This window comes from Acanthochromis polyacanthus, chromosome 7, assembly GCF_021347895.1.
Source record: "Acanthochromis polyacanthus isolate Apoly-LR-REF ecotype Palm Island chromosome 7, KAUST_Apoly_ChrSc, whole genome shotgun sequence".
NCBI lineage: Eukaryota > Metazoa > Chordata > Actinopteri > Pomacentridae > Acanthochromis > Acanthochromis polyacanthus.
In genome coordinates this window covers 34,309,138-34,332,598 of record NC_067119.1, presented here as the reverse complement: position 1 = coordinate 34,332,598, position 23,461 = coordinate 34,309,138, and the positions used below count along the sequence as shown (strand labels likewise).

Below are 23,461 nucleotides of genomic sequence, written 5' to 3'. Positions count from 1 at the left end.
GCAGCAGGAGCCAATCAGGAAAAGGTCCTGTGTATGGCATAATTTCCATTTGCTGCCTGATATCGAGGTAACTACGACTGTTAAAAAAACGAAAAGAGTGGAAAGAAGATCTAAAGATGGACATAACATCAGAGGACTGGGAACTGATTTGCACCAAAGCCCACACTCAATCAATCAATACCTGATTTAAATTGCTATAATACAAATGGTTGTTGAGAACATATACTACACCATTTAAATTAAATTAATTTAACAGCAACATCCCAGATTTATGTGTTAAATGTAATGAGGCAAACGGAACTTTATACCATTGTATGTGGGATTGCCCAAAGGTTAAAAAAATTCTGGGGGAAGATTTAACAAACAATAGAAAATATTATTTCTAAAAATATTACAATGAACCCTGCTCACTTTATTTTTGGGACTTTATCCAAGGTGACATAAGTACACCAAGAGTGAGCGTAAATAATAGATTCAAGCCTCCTGCATTCAAAAACATTACATTACAACATTTTTTTGGAAAAAACTTGCATACCAAGATTAGTAGACTGGGTGAGGCAGATGTTAATAACCTTTCCTCTAGAAAGAGTGACACATGTACGAAAAGGGAGACAGGATTTGTTTGAGAAAGCGTGGGGACCCTTTATTGCTTTTTTGAAATCCATGAATTTAACAGATGAAAGTGATGAGGTGGAATGAACAGTTGTGATGTAAACCTCGTGGAACTGCCAGAATGAGAGGAATGACAGGATTACCTGCTGTTCTGTATAAGCTACTGTATTTATGTATTTGCATGTATGAGAACATGTTTATTTCATCCCCCCCCCATCTTTTTCTCTTCATTTCCTTATTTTATGAGGATCTGTTTAATGTGCAAGTACCACATTATGGTTAAAAATATTTGCATAACTGAGTAAGTCTTGTAAGGTATACTGCAATGCATATATGTACCTGCATACAAAAACTGTTAATACATTGTTAAAAAAAATCATATCCTGTTACACAAGCACACCCTCTTTACCAGTTAACCCAAGACATACTTTGCCAAAATCCATAATATAATCTGTATTTGCACCAGCCTCATGTGAAAATTGCATCAGTCTGTACTTATAGAGCACATCTCATGAATGTAGCAGCACCGTTTAAATGTTTCATAACACAGAATATCAGTGAAGAGTATATAGGGTTACAGACAGACATGGCAGATAAGAAACAGGCTCTTCAGTAGTTATTGTCATTATTATTGCTGGTAATATTATTATTATTGTAGCCACTAGAACAGATACAATCATCTAATGTAGTGGAACAGGAACGTGCATGGCGAATCAAATCCAAAACAATCCATGAACCAATCAGAAACATGAATCAATTGCACTTCATTTTATTGACCACTAGATGTCCTAACTCGAGCACTGAGTGTCAGTGAAGCCTCGAGTAATGAAGCAGGTATTGGATAAAGTGTTGAAGCTTCATCAAAGCCTCGATCTCCCATCACTATGCACACCTACTCGGTCCGACATTACATGTGTCTTGTTTTTTCCTTTCACTTCCGCGGCTACGGTCTCTGCGGTCTCGCGAGGGTAACCCCTGTGCCGCTCTTAAAGGTACAGCGCTACGTTAGTCAGGAGAAACAACTTTTACAATATTTATACTTAAATTTTGGTCATATCAGGCTAGAAAAGCAGTCTCTAGTTCACCTGGCTACATAAAGGAGAGTTCATGTAGATCCACGTGAGTGGAACGAAATTCACTTTGTAGGCACTTTTTCCATGGTCCCAATAGACCTTTTTCCGAAACGTCATCATCGAACGTCACCGCCGGTCACCACTAGAGGGGTATGCTTTGCCTTGACGACCATTACTTTCCCACGTTTCCCTCCCGATTTGAACGACCAAAAGCCGATATGCCCAAAACCTGCGCTGTTTTTGGCTGTAGTTCTCAGTCATGGAGCAACAAGAACATTTCCTTTTACAGGATTCCGACTGAAAAGGGCCAGAAAAGGAGTTTATGGCTCAAAGCATTGAGGCGGATTAACAATAATGGAACCACATGGAGCCCACAGTCAAAATGGTCCTATGTTTGCAGTCAGCATTTCGTCAATGGTATGTTGTGTTTCATGCAATTATTAACCCTTAACTGATTTTCTGAAATTATTAATTAATAAGCTTAACCCGTTGCACTTCAGTGTCCCGCCCGCGGTACACTTTGAAATCTGCATAAGCAATTTGCTAAATGTCTCAAACTGCAAACACGATTATGCAAACACTATACGCCGATGGAAAGCTTAGATTCTCATGAATCCGCCGATATAAACCACTTTCAGATGTGATTACCACAGCGGGTAATATAAACACATTTGTCCGACAAAAACGAATATCCATCCATCCTTTCTCTGTACACGGCTTCAACATACACAGCGCAACTCACATTTCCGGATTCATTATTACACACAGATGAAAATATTCCACAAAAAACGGCCATAATCCAACCTTGGACATCCAGACGAAACAAGCCAGTAACATATTTTGTCCAAAACATGTCTTGAAGTCGGTATATAATCCACGAATAGGTCGTTTTCAAGGAAATGCACCTTGCGATGCACGTCCAATATTCCCTGTATTTCTCGTCATATTTTTATTTACAAATAGAATATTACCGATTTTTTTGTACTGAAAGTGGCTGGAATTGACTGCAGCTTATGATGTCTATAATTATCTGAAATGTTGAGGGCTAGCTACTTAGCTTAGGCTAGTGCTAGCTGTGCTTCCCACAAAAAGTCAGGGGTCTTTCTACTCACACTGCTATTTTTAAACCTTCTCTCCTCCCTTTCGTTCTGCTAACTACTATGCTGTAATCAGCAGCATTGTCCTCATTATTGTTAGCACCTCATACTCTTGGGCCTAGGGTGGGTAGAGCTCATTTACAGGTATCTGACTCTTAGTTTTGATAATGCACATCTAACTAATATACATACACTACTTCCACTTGCAATTAAAAGGTGTAATGGCTCACCCCGTTAGCTTAACATTAGCTTAGCATTGCGGAGCTGGTGTAGCCCTATCTTACAAAGCATTTATCATTCTGACATTGACCTGTATGCACAAAAACGTATAAATATAAGCATACCTCAAAGAAAACGTATGAGTCCAGGCTTTTATAAGTCTTCATCTTCTCCATTGTGTGGATGCCTGGGCTGTTGATAAGGTACTCATAAATGGAGTGCCAATGAAGATCTGGACACGTAGTAGGGTCGTTTTCCCATGAAACCAGAGGAATTTGGTACGGACATGACTGCAAACCAACCAGTTCTATTTTTTCTTTATACTGTAGCTTGGCTTTTGGCTCAAGATTTCCGAAATAATCACCAGACGTTTTTCTCCGGGTCAAAACCGCGTGGTTTCGGCGGTCAAATCATGGTTGCTAATGACTTTGTTGCCCCCTCTTAAAATGGCGGCGTGCGTTGCTAAGGAAGGTATGGTCACGTGTCCCCGACTCTGACGTCACTGCGAAAAGGTCTATACAGCCTACTTCTATGGCTCGGGAATCAGTCAGAATGTTCATTGGCAGCAATTTGGTCCCTTTGTAGGCTTGGTAGTACTTGAGGTTTAAACCAGTCTCTTGGTTTAGACAGGCCCGATACACATCCTGGAAATCTGTATTGGGGAATCCTTTAAAGACTGATCTTGGCCTCGCTTCCTGCTGACTCTGTGCTTTGCACCCTCGTGCCAGACATGTCCCACATCTTGCGTGGTGTCCTGGTGTCCCTCTTGCTTCGCTGGTCAAAAGGGGAGCCTGTCTCCATCCTGTGGCTGCAGAGGTGTTAGGACTCCAGAGCCATAGCCAGGGGGGAATAAACAAAACCCTGTCCTGGTTCTGTTTCACTGCTGATAATGGCTGGTGGATCCTACGATAGTGTCTCCTGTAATCTGAAGAGAAGAATTGTGGACTGATATTAGTAGATAATAAATTCATTCTCACTGCTGCTGGTGTTCACGTTTCCACTTACAGCAGCTTTAAAGCTTCCATAGAATGAAAAAGGGAAAATAAATTTTGTATAAACGTGTCAGTGATCTTAAAGCTGTTCAGAGTGAATCTGATGTCTGAGATGTATTTGTAATATTATTACATGAAGGAATTGGTGGTACCAGCAGAGGACAGAACAGATTTATTTGGTGCAGGATGAAGGTTTAAATGAAAAATATGCAGATTCATCGATCGGATCATTTTAAGGCATGAAAATGACAGAAATCCGGCCTTTTATTGTTTTATGAGAAGAACGCGAGTTTAAAGCTTGTGGTTTCCTAAGATTTCACAAACTCTGCTTTAAAAACCTTCAGATGAAGAAAAGGAAAACTGAGGCTTTAAATGTCTTTAGTTTCTGTAGAATCAGAAAAGCTTCTACAAGGACTTAATCATCCAGAATAAACATATTCTGATAAACTACTGCAACTTTGGAGGATTTCTCACATTATAATGTTACAAGAAATAAGACTTAATTTGTGGTTTAATATGCCTTTTAATGTAGTTTGTGTTTCTAGAAGTTGCAGAAAAATGAAGATACCAACAAAACATACCTTGTTGCTTCTTTGTGTTCGTTCTTCTACTTTAATACATCATCTAAAAATATCTACATTTAAATTAAATGTTTTTAACCACAGCAAAGCACATGAATTACAACAGATTACATTTTAGATAAATTTAAATTATTAAAGTTACAGCAGCTAAGTTAGCTTTCTTGTTCTTGAGAAAAATTTAAGCAGCATTCCCCTCCAGAAGTACACATTTTATTGTATAATCCTTATTTTATAATGAAATAAGTTGAGGTCGGATTTAGCAGTATAATTCAATTTTGACCAGAAACGTGCATTTCAGAATGAGATACTTCAGTTTACTTTCATGCTGCCATTTCAACTGATATTACAATATTTATTAATTGGTCTTGGAAAGGGAATGTTTTAATATCCATCATCATTTGTTTGGGAAAACAAACATGTAACTTACACATTTCCCATAGTTCTGCCTTATAAAAATGCCCTGGAAAACCAACAATTTGAGATAATTTTTTTTTCCCCCCATTGTGTCATATTGTTGAAAATCATGATTAATCTATTTTTGTAATTTCAATAATTTTTTTATAATAGTTTGCTTGATAAAACTGGACATGTATACACTGTTGTATGTACAGTGCCATGGAAAAGTATTTGCCCCCTTCTTGAATTCTTGTTATTTTTTTAAATATTTCCCACACATTAATGTTTAAGACCATAAAACAAGTTTAAATGTTAGAGAAAGATAACCAAATAAAACACAAAATGTAGTTTTTAAATCATGATTTAATGTTTTAAGGAAAAAAGCGATCTCAATCTCCCTGGCCCTATGTGAAAAAGTAATCCCCCCCCGTTAAATCATGAATTAACTTTGGCTAATCACATTTTTTGAGAAGCAAGTTCAATTCCGCTGACCACACCCAAGCCTGAATACCTCCAGACCTGTTCAATGAAGAAGCCACTTAAATAGAACCCGACTGACAAAATGAAGTCGGCTGAAAGATCTGAAAAAGCTGCAATCAAATGGCGTGTTCTAAAGAAATTCAAAAACAGATGAGAAATAAAGTAATTGACATCTATCAGTCTGGAAAGGGTTACAAAGCCATTTCTAGAGGTTTAGAACTTGAGTGAACCACGGTGAGAGTCATTATATTATTACAAATGGAGACAACATGGAACAGTGGTGAACCCTACAAGGAGTGGCCGGCCTACCAAAATTACCCCAAGAGCACAGCAACGACTCATCCAGGAGGCCACAAAGGAACCCAGGATAACATCGAAAGAACTGCATGCCTCCCTTGCCTCAGTTAAGGTCAGTGTTCATAACAATAAGTAAGAGAATGGGTAAAAAAAATGGTATCCATGGCAGAGTTCCATGGTGAAAACCACTGCTGACCAAAAAGAAAGAAAGGCTCGTCTTGCTTTTGCAAGCACACATCTGAATGACTTTTTGGGCGAATATTTACGGCCTGACGAGGCGAAAGTTGAACATTTTGGAAGATGTGTCTCATTACATCTGGCGTGAAAGTAAGAGCATTTCAAGAAAAGAACATCATACCAACTGTCACGAACAGTGGAGGGAGAGAACCCAGGTGCAGATACCAACAGGCAGGCAACAGGTGTAAGAGGTGAAATGGGGTTTTATTGAATCAAAATCAAAACAATTACAAATTAAGGACAGGACTGTGGGGGCAGCGCAAAAACCAAACTACAAAAACCAGAAACACAGAGCAAATGAATGGTACTCACTGTAAAAACAAAAGCAACAATTGAGGGAGCAAACAGGCCAGGATAAATCCATAACAAAATCCAGAGAGTCCAAGGTTTGAAAGTCCAAACAGAGGGGGAAGCAGAAAAGTCCAGAAACGGCTGTAATCCAGAGGGTAGTAGTTGAGGACAGCATATGGAGTGACAACAACTGTGATGCTCCCACACACAATGAAGGGAGCAGAGGGTTTTTCAACAGAAGGGGAAAGGCAGGTGAATGGAGTTGGCTGATTACTCCTCAGCTGAGTCTTATGTTGCAATTAGCTGTCCTGCAGCGGGCGATCAGCTGGGAGCGAGAGAGGGAGACAGGGACAAAAACCGGGCAGGAGCTGGAACAGCATCCTGACAGGAGCAGGAACAAAAACCAGCCAGGAGCCGGGACGGCTTCCTGACACCAACAGTCCAACATGGTAGTGGTATAGTGTGATGGTCTGGGGCTGCTTTGCTGCTTCAGGAACTGGACAGTTTGCTTTGATTGATGGAATCATGAATTCTGCTCTCCACCAGAAAATCCTGAAGGACAATGTTCGGCCATCAATTCATGACCTCAAGCTGAAGTGCACTTGGGTTCTGCAGCAGGACAATGATCCAAAACACACCAGCAAGTTGACTTCTGAATGGCTTTAAAAACAACAACAAAATGAAGGCTTTGGAGTGGCCTAGTCAAACTCCAGACTTGAATCCAATTGAAATGCTTTGGCATGACCTTAGAAAGGCCATTCATGCTCAAAAACCCTCCAATGTTGCTGAATTGAAACAATTCTGCAAAGAGGAGTGGGCCAAAATATCTCTGCAGAGATGTGAAAGACTCATTACTAGTTATAGAAAACGCTTAATTTCAGTTGTTGCTGCTGAGGGTGGCGCAACCAGTTATTAGGTATTATTATTATTTGGTCACACAGATCCAGGTAGTTTGGAATAGTTTTTTTTCCCTTAATAAATAAAATCATAATTTAAAAACAACATTTTGTGGATAGATAGATAGATAGATAGAGTAAACCTTTATTAATCCCACAGCAATGAAATTTACAGCGGGTTATCTTTGTCTGATATTTACATTTGTTTGATGATCTTAAACACTAAAGTGGGGAAATTATGCAAAAAAAAATGATAATTTGAGAAGTGGGCAAATACTTTTTCAGGGCACTGTATATAATTTAAGTTTTGCAATCATTTTTCTTATTATTCCTACATTTTTTTAAATTTTCTTAGGCATTTTTCATTATTAATACTATTATTTCTTATTTCATTATTATTTGTTGTTTTAAAGTTTTTCTCTCTCTGTTTTGTTATGATTTTTTCCCCCTTTTTGGCGGTGGGCGTTGCTATGCTTCTTCTTCCACCAATCAGCGGGCTACATTTGCCACGTGGCTCAGGAATTCCCCTTCAGCTCCGGGGCTTTCCGCTGTGATTGACATGCTGCGGTCTCCATGACAACAGCACAGAGACGTGTCAAGCAGACTGAGAAGAGCGCGAGCACAGCTTTTAGTCAGGTGAAATAATCTTCAAAATAAAGTATTTAATATAGCCGTAACTGAACTGATTTTAGGACCAAACAGTTAATGTTTAAATAAAAATAATTTGAATATAAATATATAGAAAAATAAACAGGGAAATATAAGTGAAATAAAAGTTTCTCTCAAAAGATTTATTAGATGAGGCTTCTTTTATATTTTTACTATGTTTTCTAATCTTCAATGTGTATAGATATTTACATTTTTATAGTACAGACATACATTTATGTAGCTATGACATGTCAAAACAAGCAGGTTATAATAATAACAATAACAAATAATTTTTCAGCAAATGGAAAACAATAACATGAAAAAATGCAGCTAGAAAGCATTCAGAGAGTGCAGACCTCCGCCAAGGATAGAGAGGAAAACAGGAAACTCATGCAGTAAAGGATCATGAGCTAAAATCGAACCTGTGTCTCTGACACAGTTCTGTTTACAAATCACCTTCTTAACCAGTTGAGCTATCTGGACACCTTGCTCCAATTTGTTGGACGACATACTAACCTATGATGTTTTGTCATATTTTGGACCACATACTAAAACATACTAAAAAGTTCAAAGTGATCCAGAATCCAGGATCCTTTCCGGATTGCCACCAAAATTAAATCAGCTCTTCCTCTTACCATAGTCTACATCCCCTCAAAATTTCATCAGAATCTGCCCAGGCGTTTTTGAGTTATCTTGCTAACAGACAGACAGACAGACGGACACACAAACGCCGGGTGTCACATAACCTCCTTGGCGGAGGTAATAATAATAATAATAAATGCATAATAAGTGAAGAGAAAATGTACAAAGTGGAATCAAAATAGGACAGAATGCAATCATACACAATTAGTTAACAGTAAGTAATAATAAATTATTGATAAAATAAATAAAACTAAATGATTTAAAGCTTTCAGCAGCACAAAGCAACTTTTCACCTTTATTGGAAATTAGTTGAGTACATTTAGTTAAATAATTTTAAATGGTCTTAACATTAACATTCAATGGTCTTAATATTTGAATTAGTCAGATGAATAAAAGATAAATCATATCTTATAGCTTTGCTTGTTAAATTTTTCTGGTCCAGATGAGATTCAAGAGTTTTAATTTCTCTCATGCTGGTACAATTTGGGTGGCAAAACACAAATTTACTCTTTCACATAGGCAAGGACGGCTGGTTTAAATGGGCTAACAGGGCTAAGCCCTCAATTCAATTCAATTCAATTCAATTTTATTTATATAGCGTCAATTACAGTCAACTCGTCTCAAGACGCTTTACAGAACCCAAATGCCTGACCCCCAGAGCAAGCCCAAAGGCAACAGTGGCAAGGAAAAACACCCTTTTAACAGGGAAGAAACCTCGAGCAGAACCCGGCTCTATATAGGGGGGACCCATCTGCCTGCTGGCCGGGCGGGTTGAGAAGGACAGAAGAGGGCAAAGGGGAGGGATGGGAGAAGAGGGAGGGGTGGGAAAGCAAGGAAAACACAACACACATTTGGATACATGCATGACAGGATATGTGACACAGACAAAGTATAAGCTAACATTGAAAACTGACTCATAATTTACTCTTATGATGTACGGCTCTGACATTAAACATACTCCATATATAGCTAGCAGTAAAATTCAAACAGTATGTAAGTTAGCATAACAGTATAGTGAAGGCAATGCAGAGTTGACTGGTGGAAAAAGGGAGTTGGAAGCAGAGGGCTGGAGGAAGGTCAGCAACAGCATCCCACAGTGGACATGGTGGAGACTGGACCAGCTGGTGGAACATCAACCGCAGATCTGAAGCATCCAGCTCTGGGACCAGGGACACTCGGAGAAATAGCACAGGGGGAAACAGAGTGAATGTACTGCAATAACGGTATACATATTAAATGTAAAGGTAGATAGAGAAGGGCTCAGTGCGTCAAGAAAAGTCCCCCAGCAGCCTATAGGCCTATAGCAGCATGACTAGAGGCAGAACGAAGGGACGTCCAAGAAGGAGTCAGCTGTGCAAATGAAGACACAAGCCGAACCCCTGTGGGTCACCCAGTCAGCCCCAACTATAAGATTTGTCAAAAAGGAACGTTTTAAGCCTGGTCTTAAAAATAGAGAGGGTGTCTGCCTCCCGAACCCAAACTGGGAGCAGGTTCCACAGGAGAGGCGCCTGATAACTGAAGGCTCTGCCTCCCATTCTACTTTACAATTCTAGGAACAACAAGTAAGCCTGCAGCTTGAGAGCGAAGAGTTCTACTAGGATAATAAGGTACTATCAGATCTTTAAGATATGATGGAGATTGGTTATTAAGAGCTTTATATGTCAGAAGAAGGATTTTAAATTCTATTCTGGATTTAACAGGAAGCCAGTGAAGAGAGGCAAGTATAGGGGAAATATGATCTCTTTTGCTAACTCCTGTCAGTACTCTCGCAGCAGCGTTTTGGATCAACTGTAGATGTTTGAGAGAGCTATTTGGACAACCCGATAATAAGGAATTGCAATAGTCAAGCCTGGAAGTAACAAAAGCATGAACTAATTTTTCTGCATCACTCTGAGACAGAATGTTCCTGATTTTTACAATATTACGCAGGTGAAAAAGGAAGTCCTACAGACTTGCTTTATGTGTGAGTTAAAGGACATGTCCTGGTCAAAAATAACTCCAAGATTCCTCACAGTAGTACTGGAGGCCAATGTGATGCCATCCAGAGTAACTATTTGCTTTGAAAGCGAGTTTCTAAGATGTTTGGGGCCAAATACAATGACTTCAGTTTTGTCTGAATTTAGCAGTAGGAAGTTAAAAGTCATCCAGGTTTTAATGTCCTTAAGACAATCTTGCAGTCTAGCTAACTGATCAGTTTCATCTGGCTTCATAGATAAATACAATTGTGTGTCATCTGCATAACAATGGAAGTTAATACAATGCTTCCTAATAATATTGCCTAAAGGAAGCATGTATAATGTGAAAAGTATCGGTCCTAAGACAGAACCCTGAGGAACTCCATGATTAACTTTAGTATGCTCAGAAGAGTTATTGTTGACATGCACAAACTGGAACCTATCTGATAAGTAGGATTAAACCAGTCCAGTGCTGTCCCTTTAATGCCAATTGAATGTTCTAGACGCTGTAATAAAATGTTGTGGTCGATTGTGTCAAACGCTGCACTAAGATCTAACAAACAAAGTATAGAGACTAGTCCATTATCTGATGCTATGAGAAGGTCATTAGTAACTTTCACTAGAGCTGTTTCTGTGCTATGATGCACTCTGAAGCCTGACTGAAACATTTCAAACAAATTATTCCTTTGTAAGTGTTCACATAATTGATTTGCAACTGTTCTTTCCAGAATTTAGAGAGAAATGGTAGGTTGGATATCGGTCTATAGTTAGCTAACACATCTGGATCTAAAGTGGACTTTTTAAGCAAAGGTTTGATGACAGCAACCTTAAAAGCCTGTGGTACATAGCCTGTTACTAGAGAGAGATTAATCAGATCTAACATTGAAGAATTAATTAAAGGTAAAATCTCCTTGAAGAGTCTAGTTGGGATAGGATCTAAAAGACATGTTGATGGTTTGGATGTAGAAACTGTTGAAATTAGTTCAGAGAGACATATAGGAGTGAAGAATTCTAAGATTCATCAGGTCTAACAGCCAATTCAAAAGCATCTGTGACATTTGTAGGAAGGGCCAGATTAATTTTATCTCTAATCATAACTATTTTATGTGTAAAGAAGCTCATGAAGTCGTTACTGGTTAAAGCTAAAGGAATACAAGGTTCAACAGAGCTCTGACTCTTTGTCAGCCTGGCTACAGTGCTAAAGAGAAACCTAGGGTTGTTCTTGTTCTCATCTATTAAAGATGAATAATAAGTTGTCCTGGCATTACGAAGAGCTTTTTTATAGATTACTAGACTATTTTTCCAAGCCACATACACTTCCTCTGAATTAGTGGAATACCACTTTCTTTCCAGCTTTCGGGATGCCTGCTTTAAAGTCCGCAGCTGGGAATTATACCAAGGAGCAAGTCTTCTCTGAGATATAACTTTCTTTTTTACAGGTGCAACACTATCAAGAGTTGTACGCAGTGAGGCTGAAGCATTATTAACAAATAATCCACTTCTGTGGGGGTAAAATAATAATAATTGCCTTCTGATTATCAGTAAATGTTGCTGAAGTAAACAGTGAGGGTATTATTTCCTTAAATTTAGATACTGAATTGTCAGACAAAACACCTACTGTAATGATATTTTGTTCTCAGCTGCTATACAATCCTTTACTTTAAATTGAAATGTTATCATAAATGGTCAGAAAGAAGAGGGTTCTGGGGAAATACTGTTAACTCTTCAATTTCTATGCATAAGTCAGGACAAGGTCAAGAGTGATTAAAACTATGAGTTGGTTTATTTACATGTTGAGAAAACCCAATTGAGTCTAATAATGAATTAAAAGCTTTGTAAGGCTGTCGCTGTCTATGTCAACATGAATGTTAAAGTCACCCACAATAATAACTTTGTCTGAACTGAGCACTAATTCAGATAAAAAGTCTGAGAATTGAGATAAAAACTCAGAATAAGGAGCAGGAGGACGATATATAACAACAAATAAAACTGGTTTCTGAGCTTTCAAATTTGGATGAGAGAGACTAAGAGTGAGATTTTCAAATGAGCTGTAATCAGGTTTAGGCCTCTGGTTCAATTTTAAACTAGAATGGTAGATTGCTGCTACTCCTCCTCCTCGGCCTGTGATTCGAGGAATATGACAGTTAATATGACTAGGGGGAGTTGATTCGTTTAGGCTAACAAATTCTTCCTGCTGCAACCAGGTTTCAGTCAAACAGAACAAATCAATCTGGTGATCAGTTATCAACTCATTTACTAGCAGAGATTTAGACGAGAGAGATCTAATATTTAACAGACCACATTTAATTTTCCTGTCTCTGTGTTCTGTTGAAATAGTGGTATTAATTTTTATTAAATATTTGTGGTTACTATTTCTTTTGTATATTTTTGATTTGTGTAATTTATTGAATTTTGGTGGTCGGGGGACAGACACAGTCTCAATAAAGTTAACTGAATTACTGGAGGGTGACAGCTGTGAGGAAACTGCAGAGAGGTGTGTAAGACTACAACTCTGCAGGCAAGCAAACACAAAAAAGATGAGAAAATTATTTTTGAAATAACTTACAACAGATTGTTTTAAGTTTAGGTGAAACCAAAGGTAGCAACAGCACCAATCAGTCAAAAGAAAAACATAGAATATCTCTAAATGGGCTTATTTTTTACAGCCCCAGCAGATACCGTCCGCTTTCATTCATTTCGTTCTTGTAAGTGATTGACAGGTGTCATGTCCCGCCCCCTTGATTTACTGATCATTTGGGCTAACTTCTGTCAGCCCACAGGCCACTGACTTTTGACCAATAGCAGCGAGTTAACACAGCGGTGCTGCTATTTGTGCCAGAGTTGGGAAGGAGGGAGAAAAAATTTAGCTATGACGGGTGTTAGCATGAACAAGGTGAATTATTTGCTTTCTTGTCCATTTTCCTCAGTGTCTTTGGAGGAAAAGCTGGAAGTTAAGAGACTGGGATCACATCAGCCAGACGATGTTCAAATAACTCAACGTGACAAACGACAAAATTGTAAGTTTTGCGTTTCTTGGTTTGACAGAACGGACTGGCTAACAGCAAGTGTAGCTAAGAATTCACTTTTCTGTTTCCCATGCTTACTTTTTGGAGGAGATACTGCATGGACTCAACAAGGAATTGTGGATTTGAAACATTTGTCGGACAAAATTAGAAAACATGAATGCAGCACAAGTCACATCAGAAACAGCGTCAAGCTGTCCATGTAAGGAAAAGTTAACATTGCCTGTCAGCTGGATGAGGGCCGCTGTACAGAGGCACAACGAGCTGGTGAAAAAAAATAGACATTAACTATCAAGGAGACTGTTACATTTTGTGGAGCACAAGAGCTAGCTTTACGGGGGTCTGACGAATCCCCCACTTCAACCCAACGCGGCGTATTTCTGGACCTGGTTGACCAATTTTCTTTTTTAGACAGCCAGTTAGCAGATCACCTGTCAAACACACAAGTTGCAAAGTACACGTCCCTAGCCAAAACGAGTTGCTTGATTGTATGTTAGCTGTTTATGAACAAAAACTGTATGAATTATTGCAGACGGCATTTGTGGCTGTGCAAGCTGATGAAACAACCGATGTGAGAGTGTGTATGAGTGTGTATGAGTGTGTGTGTGTGTGTGTGTGTGTGAGAGAGAGAGAGAGCGAGAGAGAGAGAGAGAGTGATGATGTAGAGCACTAAAGTATAGTGTACCTGTAATTGATGTAACTGTGTGTATCATAGGTGATGTTAACTATTTAATCAATATTATGCATTTGTTAGCCCACCCAACAAATTTTGCCACCAGCCGCCACTGCACATAGGTATGAAATAAGAAAAAGATTTAAAATTTCCCTTAAAACATAGAAAAAGTAAAATAAGTAAAAATAATAAGGTGTACAGAGATAGGGAAATGTTTTAAATTTTAGGAACAGAAATTTAATATTAAATGAGTCAATTAAATGTGTATAATACCTGTTTCATTGATGTTATGATTTCATTGTAATATTTTAATTTGTCAAAAAATGTATGTAGGGTCTTTTTTAACAAATTTTTAAAAATCATATATTTACATGACCGAGATTTAGTAATCAATTAAATCTCTTTTTAATAGCGTTTTAATCATCTAAATTACCTGCCTGAAATATTAGACACAAAAAAACTACGCCACCACTGCACTGTTCAAATGGCACTAGAGATTATCACGACGGGGTTTTATTGTGAAGAGCAGTGACAGGAACACCGCTCGAACTGTTCCTACTGTTTTTCTTTGTTGAATCATTTCGGAGTTTTTCGGGAAACAGACGAGCAGTTGGTCGGATTGGAGGCTGCACGCAGGTAAAATTCACCTTTTCGAACTTTATTTGAACTTTATTTAAACTCTAATAGCTGCTGGCGGACTGTCACGGAAGAAAATAATCAATTACACAACTCACAGATGAGTTATACGCGTTCATTTAACCGATTTTTAAAGCAGCGTCGAACCAAGTGACCTTTAAATTCAGTTCAGCAGCTTAAGTTTGGGTACAAAAAACGAGTAAAAACACCTTTAAATGTTTGCTCAGCTGCTCTTTTTGCTCTTTAAGTCACATTTAAGACTTTTAAACATGAATTCAAGCCTTTAAATCCACTGAGGTGTGAGGAAGAAAAATGTGTTTATTAGCTTATTAACTGATTAACAGAGTAAATAAATAAATCAGTCATGTGTTGGTGAAGCAGAAAAAGCAACGAACTGGTTTAATTTAACAGGTTCAATATGGTGGAAATGTGTAGTTGTTTTGCTGTTTAATCAGGTTGTGCAACAGGGAAATTTCTGAAGCGTTTGCACAATAAACAGTTTTTTCGTGCGTTTTTATTTGATCAGAGTCACAGTTGTAGCCTACCAATATTTAATTCTTTATCTGTGTCACTTTTGCGCATTTTTCCTTGAATCCTGCCTGAATTAATTCATTGTTATTAGGGCAAATTAATCCAGTTCTTCTTTTTTCATGTTTAATCTTCTGTTTTTCTTTTTCTTCTTTTTAACCAAACTGATTTTAGTTGAAGCTGCTACAAGCCTCTGAACTTAAAATAAAAAAAAATGAACTTCTGTCCGAAAAACCCCCAACAATCTACCCTTCAATGTGAAATAGGAAATTATTCAACTTTATCTGATGAGCTGCAGTGATTAATCGAATAATCAATTAGTTGTCGGCTGTTAAATTAATCACAGACACTTTTGACATTCGATTGTCAGTTTTGCCTCTTAAATATGATTTTTTAAAAGTTTTTTTAACTACTCTATGACTGTAAACTGACCGTAAACTGAACATCTTTGGACAAAACATTTGTCATATTGGACTTCAGAAACACTGATACACATTTTCTACAGCAAGCAACCTTTTACTTTACTTCAGAAAATAATCAACAAATTAATCGATAACAATGATCATTAATTGCATCTGTATTGTTTGATGGATACAGCAAAACTTATTTTCATCATTAAAGTCACTTTTAATAAATGTTATAGTTTAATATTACATCAGGCTGGGTAATGCAGCTAAATCTTTTTGCAATATGGTGCAAGAAATGCAATATCTAAGTCGCAGGAGCTTCAGTGTTTTGATAAAAACTTTAATTTGTCTCAGCATGTCTTCATAAATGATTTTTTCTGGTGCTACAGAGAAATTTACCGATCATGTTCTGCAGACATAATGGAAAGTTTGTTTCTTGCAGACTGCCTCAAAAGTAACACCAATTTCATTTATTTTCATTTCCTGTGGGAAAGAAATGTAAAAATTCCCTCTAACATCATGACTTGTATCTCATTGTCTGCCCAAATAATCACCATTTAACTTTTTTGTTATTTGTTTAATTCTATTCTTGCATGTTTTTATTTCCATCTTGTTGCATATCTGTTATTTTAACTTACTTTTGGTTAATTTCCTGAAATGTGACTGGATTAATTAATCCAAGTTTATGCTGTTATCAGGATAAAATAATCCAGCCAATCGTCATACAGGAGGATTTATTTCTTTTGCTCTTTGGCATAAATAACAACAAAGAATATTTGAATTAGAATATGATTTATCTTTGACTTTTGGATAATAATGTTTGATTTAAAACAAAGACAAGAAGGTGATTTAACTGCATTTGTTAAATGCAGGAAAACTTGACTTTTTTTGTCTTGTCATCTTTTAGACTGTAAGTTTCACATTTAGTTACATTAAATAAATTTGTCTTATAATCTTAACCCATTTTCATTGGAAAAAATTCTCTTTTTCATCTTTAAATAATTGAATTATCATTTTCAGAACTTGAAATAAGTAAATCCTTAAATTTTGCATACAGAAAAACAAACAGGAGCTGCTACCAGATAAATCTATAGCTTCACATTTAAAGCTATAGCTAATATAGATTATACTTTCACGCTTGTTCTTATGAAACCAAACAGACTCTAAACAAGCTGTGAAGAACAAAAAAATACGAACTGTGATACATTTTATGTCATTTTCTGCAGATTTTCTTTTGTCCTGAAGTTGGGAAGTTGGGGCTGTGGAGTCGTGTTTTTCGAGGCTAGCAGTTTCCCTTTACTTCCAGTGTTTGTGCTAAGCTAGGCTAACCCTGCTTCTGTAAACTCCATCTGATAAGCAAATATGGGGCTGCTGTTTTAAGAGCGGCAGCAGTTTGTTGTTTGTTCAGTATGGCTGGAAAGTGAGGATTGTCCTCTAATAATCACCGAGGGAGAAGAGGAGGAGGAAGAGGAGGGTGGAAATTCCCTGCAGTGAGTTCAGATACAATGCTGAGCTGTGATGAAGTCTTGGTTTGTAGTCCGCAGGAAAATCCCTGAAGGAGGAAGAAACGTCGTTGTCATCCTCCTCCGAGCCGAGCCTTCATCATTATCATCATCTTCACCTTCATCATTGCCAGTGTTTCTGCTGAGTCATGGCCGGAGCTCTGAGGTACGTGATGAAGCTCTGCAGACTCAAATCACCTCGATTCTGTCAACGTTTTTATGGATCGGAGTGAAATATTAACATATTATATTATTAATATTAACATTTAGCCCGTAATGAGATTTCCGATTTATTCAACATTTATTTGTTTTATTTGTGGTTTTTAATCTCCAACAAGCCATCAGCTGCTTGTTTCATGCAAAATATACATATTAATCTTTCTTCCAGTGCCGTAAAATTTATTTTTAAATGTCTTAAAATGGACGTGTGTGTTTTATGTTGTTTTTATTTTAACCCTCTGAACCCCAAAACCAGGTTTAGAAAAGCATTTGGGTCATTCCATCTCAAGTCAACAAATGGCTCCAGCAGCATCATTTCTGATTTGCATTATATTCAGTTTCAGTGTGCCATTAGGTCCCAAAAGAAGATAGCAAACAGGTTTTTGGTCATATGTGTACACATTTTGCTTTTACACTCAATTATAAGCGGGCAGGTTTCGGCCTAAATCTGATAACCGTCATTCAGGTACATACTTCAGAGGTCCATAATTCTTGAAATGTGCAAGCTAGAAGCATGAAATTCACAGGAACATTTCATTTTTCACTGCTAGTTGCAAAACAATCATGTTTTTAGCCCCAGTCTGAGTGTGAAAAATTTTATGGAGGGTGGAATTCCTGAAAAAAAAACGAAAATCTTAATTTCGCCCATGTTTGAAAGGCCTCTGTATGCCATTTTAATCTAAAAAAGTACATGTATGGGTCTTTACTGACATGCTAAAACCACTGTTGAAGTACTCAGCTGTTTAGTGTGGCTGCAGGACCTACTTTAATTAGGGGCGAATCTGAAATTTCATGAAATACAACCACATTTTTCACCATGTGTGATAAATAGCACCACTCTGAAACTTTTTGCAAAGAATCTTTGTGTACTAGTTGTCAAAACTTCAAAATATTGAACTGGTGTTCTGTCACCTTCACATTGAAAATCTAGGCCAAAAGGAGGCCTAAAATGCCCTCGTCCATCATTTTTGCCAGATTTAGGGCAAAGAAAGTGTCATAGGCCCTTAGAGGATACAGGTTTCTTTGTTGTTTATATATAATAAGATGGTTGCAACACTCCATCTAAGCCTATATGGAGATAGTTTGAAATACTGCACTCACTCACTCTAGCCTGTTAGTTTTGGAAACATTCCCATGAAGCCCTGGAGCCACGACAAGGCTGGCTACTTGTTCCAGGGGTTTTTTTTTTTAATGTCAATCACTGGATTTCATGTGCTGCCCCACCGAGCAGGGTTGCATGGCTGTAGCCATCTTGCTGCCCTTTCTTTAGATTAGAAAGGTAGAATTCACAAATACTGGTTTGAAGTACAGTTCAAGGTACCAAAGTAATTTAAGTTCCAATTGCCCACAGAAAGAGCAGAGAGTTATTAGACTGAGGTAGAGATTTCAGAACTTGTACCAAACCTCCCCTTAAAGTACAACATCGAGGATAAATAGTTGTGGTGTCCCTAGCTGGGTGTGTGGGCCTCAACAGGTAATAAGTGTGGTTTAATAACATCTGCTGATATTACCCGAGGTCGCCATATGACACATTTGATACTTCAAAAAATATATGTTATATGCAAAAATGCTGCTCGAGGGCCCCTTTCAGGCCTCTATTTGACATGGATTTTCTATATGAAGGAGGCCAGAACACCATTCAATATTTTGAAATTTTTATTACTGGAATATGAAGATTCACTGCTAAAAGTTTCAGAGTGGTGCTATTTATCACACATGGTGAAAATATGGTTGAATTTCACAAAATTCCAGATTCGTCCCTAATTAAAATAGGTCCTGCAAGACAAACTAAACAGCTGAGTACTTCAACAGTGTTCTAAAAATGTCAGTCAAGACCCCATACTCAATGATTAAATAGCTATGAGTCATAATGTATTGATTTAATGGCATACAGAGAGCTATAAAGACATGGGCGAAATTAAGATTTTCAGTTTTTTTTCAAGAAATCAACCCTCCAAAAAATTTTCACACTCAGGCTAGGGCTAGTCTGATTGTTTTTGTAATCAGTACTGAAAAATGAGATTGAATCCGTGAATTTCAGGCCTTTAGCTGTTATATTTCAAGAATTAGGGCAATGTGAAGTACCTACCCAGAATGAAGGCTATCAATTTGTAGGCCTAAACCTACCCGCCAAAAATGGGGGTTGTAAAAGCAAATGCATACACATATTAAGAGAACCTGTTTCCTACCTTCCTTTGGGACCTAATGGCACAACAGACTGAATATGGTGGAAAATCAAAGGTGGTGCTGCTGGAACTTTTTTGATATTGGTTGACATTTGACATGGATGACCGATTTAGATTTTGTTATACTGACAAAATTGCACCTTTTATCAGAGCCAAGAAACTGTAAAAACAAGAACAATCATCTGATTTTCAACTTTCAGACGGTCCTTGACTTCTCATCTATGATATTTCATCGCAAAACTTCAACCAAATCTGAACATAAAATCAGACAATATTTATTCCACATGTCTCTCTTAAAAGTCAACCAAAAATAAACTGTTTTTCTCAACCAGATTCTGTAAAAAACAAAAAAATTTCTGCACATCTCGGTGCAACTATGAAGCCATTAATGACAGAACTGTGATCAACAATCACATGACACAAATTCAAGTATTTTTTAGGATGAACTGCAGGATGTGTTTACCCAGAACAGACTCAATATAGAAATAACTGAAGCATGTAGAGTCAGTTTTATTTCCTGTATTGGTAACATCTGTTTGGCACTTGGAAACATGTTGTACAGGGTTTAATTGCAAGCTCTTTTTTATTTTTTTGTATCAGAAATGTGCAGTTGCACAGAAGACATTTCTGAGTTCTCTCTACTTCTCGTCGTGGTTGTTCTCTTTCCATAGAGGTGCAGGACTTTGTATTGCAGTGAAAAAAGAACCAACAGTGAGTAAAATGCGACAGAAGCTAGAAAAACACTGGGGTTCACAGGGTTGAGATGTTGCAGATGTTGTAATACTTTCTGTTGGTTTTCTGAAGACATCCTGCAGGATGATGTTCAGCTGCTTCGCCTCACCATGAAATCTGATTAAATTGGAGACTTAGATATTTAAAGAGACTTATTTGTTAGCCAGCTCGGCAAACCTAAAACCTCAATAAGAGATAATAAGTATCACTACAATGGTTATCGAGTTTTGTTTTACTCAGATTTACTTCTTTAGAAAGTAGTAATATAACGTATCATGTGGCTCTTCTTATCGCACAAAATGGACTAAATGCCTTCTATCAGACGCTTTTTAATAATGGAATTAATTATGGCAATTAGCAGTGCTACGCCCCAGCTGTGCCAAGAGTGGAATGCAGGTTATTAATATTTTATTTGTCTCATGTCAGTTGATCTCAATGCAGACCGGCTTCTTTCTGACAGCGCACATTCAAGCTCCTTACACTTTAAAACATTAATCATTTAAACATGATGGCTAAAGACGGTGCAATTCAGGTCTGACACTTCCCATGATGAAGGATAAACTGCTTTAGTTTGTGGCTTAATCAAAGTTAAATTAATCATGTTATTGATCGAATATTTTATGTGATTAATATAAATAATTTCCTAGTCCAGCAGCAAAATAGGACCAACATGTAATATATTTATGCATTTTCTGCATCAATAACTGAATATACACTATCATTAAAAAGTTTGAGGTCATCCAGACAATTCCATTTTTTCCATGAAACTCACACTTTTAAGTATGTGCTAACGTATTTGCACAAGGTTTTCTAATCATCAACAAGCCTTTCAACACCATTAGCTAACACAATGTGGCATTCGAACTCAGGAGTGATGGTTGCTGGAAATGTTCCTCTGTACCCCATGTAGATATTCCATTAATAGTCACTACAATAGTCATTTACCACATTAGCAAAGTCTAGACTGTATTTCTGATTAATTTAACATTATCTTAATTTTAAAAAATACTTTTCTTTCAAAAATAAGGACATTTCTAAGTGACCCCAAACTTTTGAACGATAGTGTACAGTATGTAGGACTGTAAACAAAAAGCTCAACATGTATGCAGATAAAACTTGAACTGAGGATCTGTGTCACTCAGAAAAGAGCTGATCTAAATAATAAACTCTGTACAGAATCTCCTCTAGACCAGGTTAGAAGCATCAGTTTACCGCGGTGATCTCACCGATTTAAAGAGAGACACCTTTAGGGCTCGTTATACCTAATCGTAACATTATTATCTCTTCATAATTTGTTTGCTAGTTTGTCACGTTTTTCTCTTCATTACACAGCTGTTTCGGTCTTTAGTCTTCATCATTTTCAGACTGTTGCTTCTCTGAAAGCTTTGAACTGAACAAATAATTAGTTCCCGGCTGCTTTGCACAACGTTAAAATGGTCCACCTGCGCCTGTCTTCCATCAGCCGACAGTAGGGTGTAATGCTACACAAAAATCACATATTTTACATATTTTGGTACGGACGTCATTGTTTGCTTCGGTTCAGTTCGGTTCTCAGTTAAGGGGAAAATGGAGAAAAAAAAAACCTGCTAATATAAGAGCTGGTATGACTTTCTGGCTGAAGTGTGGATGAGAAGGAACTTTATAATGGGCTCTATCACCTAAAATGGGAAATATATTTTAATGTAATTGCTTTTTTTTAAAAAAAACACTCCATTTATTTAGGCTCTTGTTTACCAGCATAAATATACTAGTAGGCTAAAAAAAATACACAATTTAGTCATTTATCTATAGCAAAGAGCACAGCAATAATGTAAAGTTAATGTAAGCTGACCGTCATCATAAGTTTAAAACCTCGGTTCTCAACAACGGAGTATAGCCGTAGATCTGGCTGCTGTGAAAATACCAATGGACTTGGATATTGCTTTAGCCCGTTCTGAATTGCTAGGCAGGGTTTGATGAAATGATTTTGGAAGCATCGTTTGCCACAGTTCCTGTTTTATCCTAACAGCGGGGAAAGTTATCCTTGGATGGTGCTTTTTCAAATGTGTGTCTAAGGGCTCGACACATGGGAAGCGACAACAGTCGCGCTCCATTCATTTCTATGGCTGCTGTGCATCGAGACAAACATCGCTTTCCCCCCTCCCAACAACGCGATGGCGACATTCGTGCATGTGAAATTTCGCGCGTGTTCACGTAGACATGCACCTGCTGGCTTGCGACGCGATACAAGAAAGTTGAAAAATGTTCAACATTTGTCGCTGTCGCCTGGAGCTTCAACCAATCAGCGAGGCTTTCACTCACTTACCAATGAGCTTACAGCATGTTACACAGTGCAGTCTGCTCCTATATATTAATGGTCCGCTCCGTTTTTCAACAATTGTTTTCAGCCCTTTTTCAACATTGAGGAGCAAATCATTTTAGCCATGATTGACTTCCCGAGTCTTTATGATCCCAGTGTTTCCCCTGGGTTGAAATGGCTGTGAGGTGGTGGGGTCACTTTCAGTTGAAAGTTGTTGACGGGGGGGGGAATTATATATACTATCGGGCCGTCTCCTCCGCGCGGACGATCTCGTCGGTCCGGCGGGTTTTGCACTGCACTTTTTTTTTTTTTTTTGGCCACGGACCAGTGAGGCGGCAATGTCGGCAGAATTTTAATGAGGCGGTGGCCTATGGGAGACGCCAGTGTTTACAAACAGTGACGTCACGAAGTCACGTGATTAACGCACTGGTTGGCAAGAGGAACCAGAGGAACAATGGCTGATGCGAACTATCCTTTAAATTGTCCGATTATGCTCAATCCTTATCACCTGAGGCCCGACAAATATACGTGAGTAAGCTGAGATATCAGGGAAATGGTAAAACCTTGCCAGATCCCTACAATTTGAAGACTGGGTGGGTTGACGATCCTTCATTGTGACCGGACATTTCCTTCACCGGCATTTATTTTAATTGATTGACACCGCTGGGCAGTTCACCCACCCAAAAATATATAATTATGAATTAAAAATAAAATATCTTCTGTTAATCTTCAACAAGATGTCAAAGAAACGTCAAGAAGTTGCTGTATTTTTGTCTGCAGTATGGCTTTTATGTAACAGTAACAGACCCACAGCATTGGTGATCGAAAATAGGACAATTC

At 37.9% G+C, this 23,461-nt stretch overlaps 1 protein-coding gene across 1 annotated transcript in view; it reads left to right on the top strand.

Moving 5' to 3' along the window:
- The first annotated feature begins 17,203 nt into the window (after positions 1-17,203).
- The window catches only part of nfkb2 (nuclear factor of kappa light polypeptide gene enhancer in B-cells 2 (p49/p100)), a 38,441-nt gene continuing 32,183 nt past the window's right edge, over positions 17,204-23,461 (top strand). Inside the window, exon 1 of the mRNA XM_022216535.2 lies at positions 17,204-17,351. Within this exon, the coding sequence (XP_022072227.1) occupies positions 17,335-17,351 (17 nt within the window). The 5' untranslated portion in view covers positions 17,204-17,334. The remainder of the gene's footprint in view (positions 17,352-23,461) is intronic.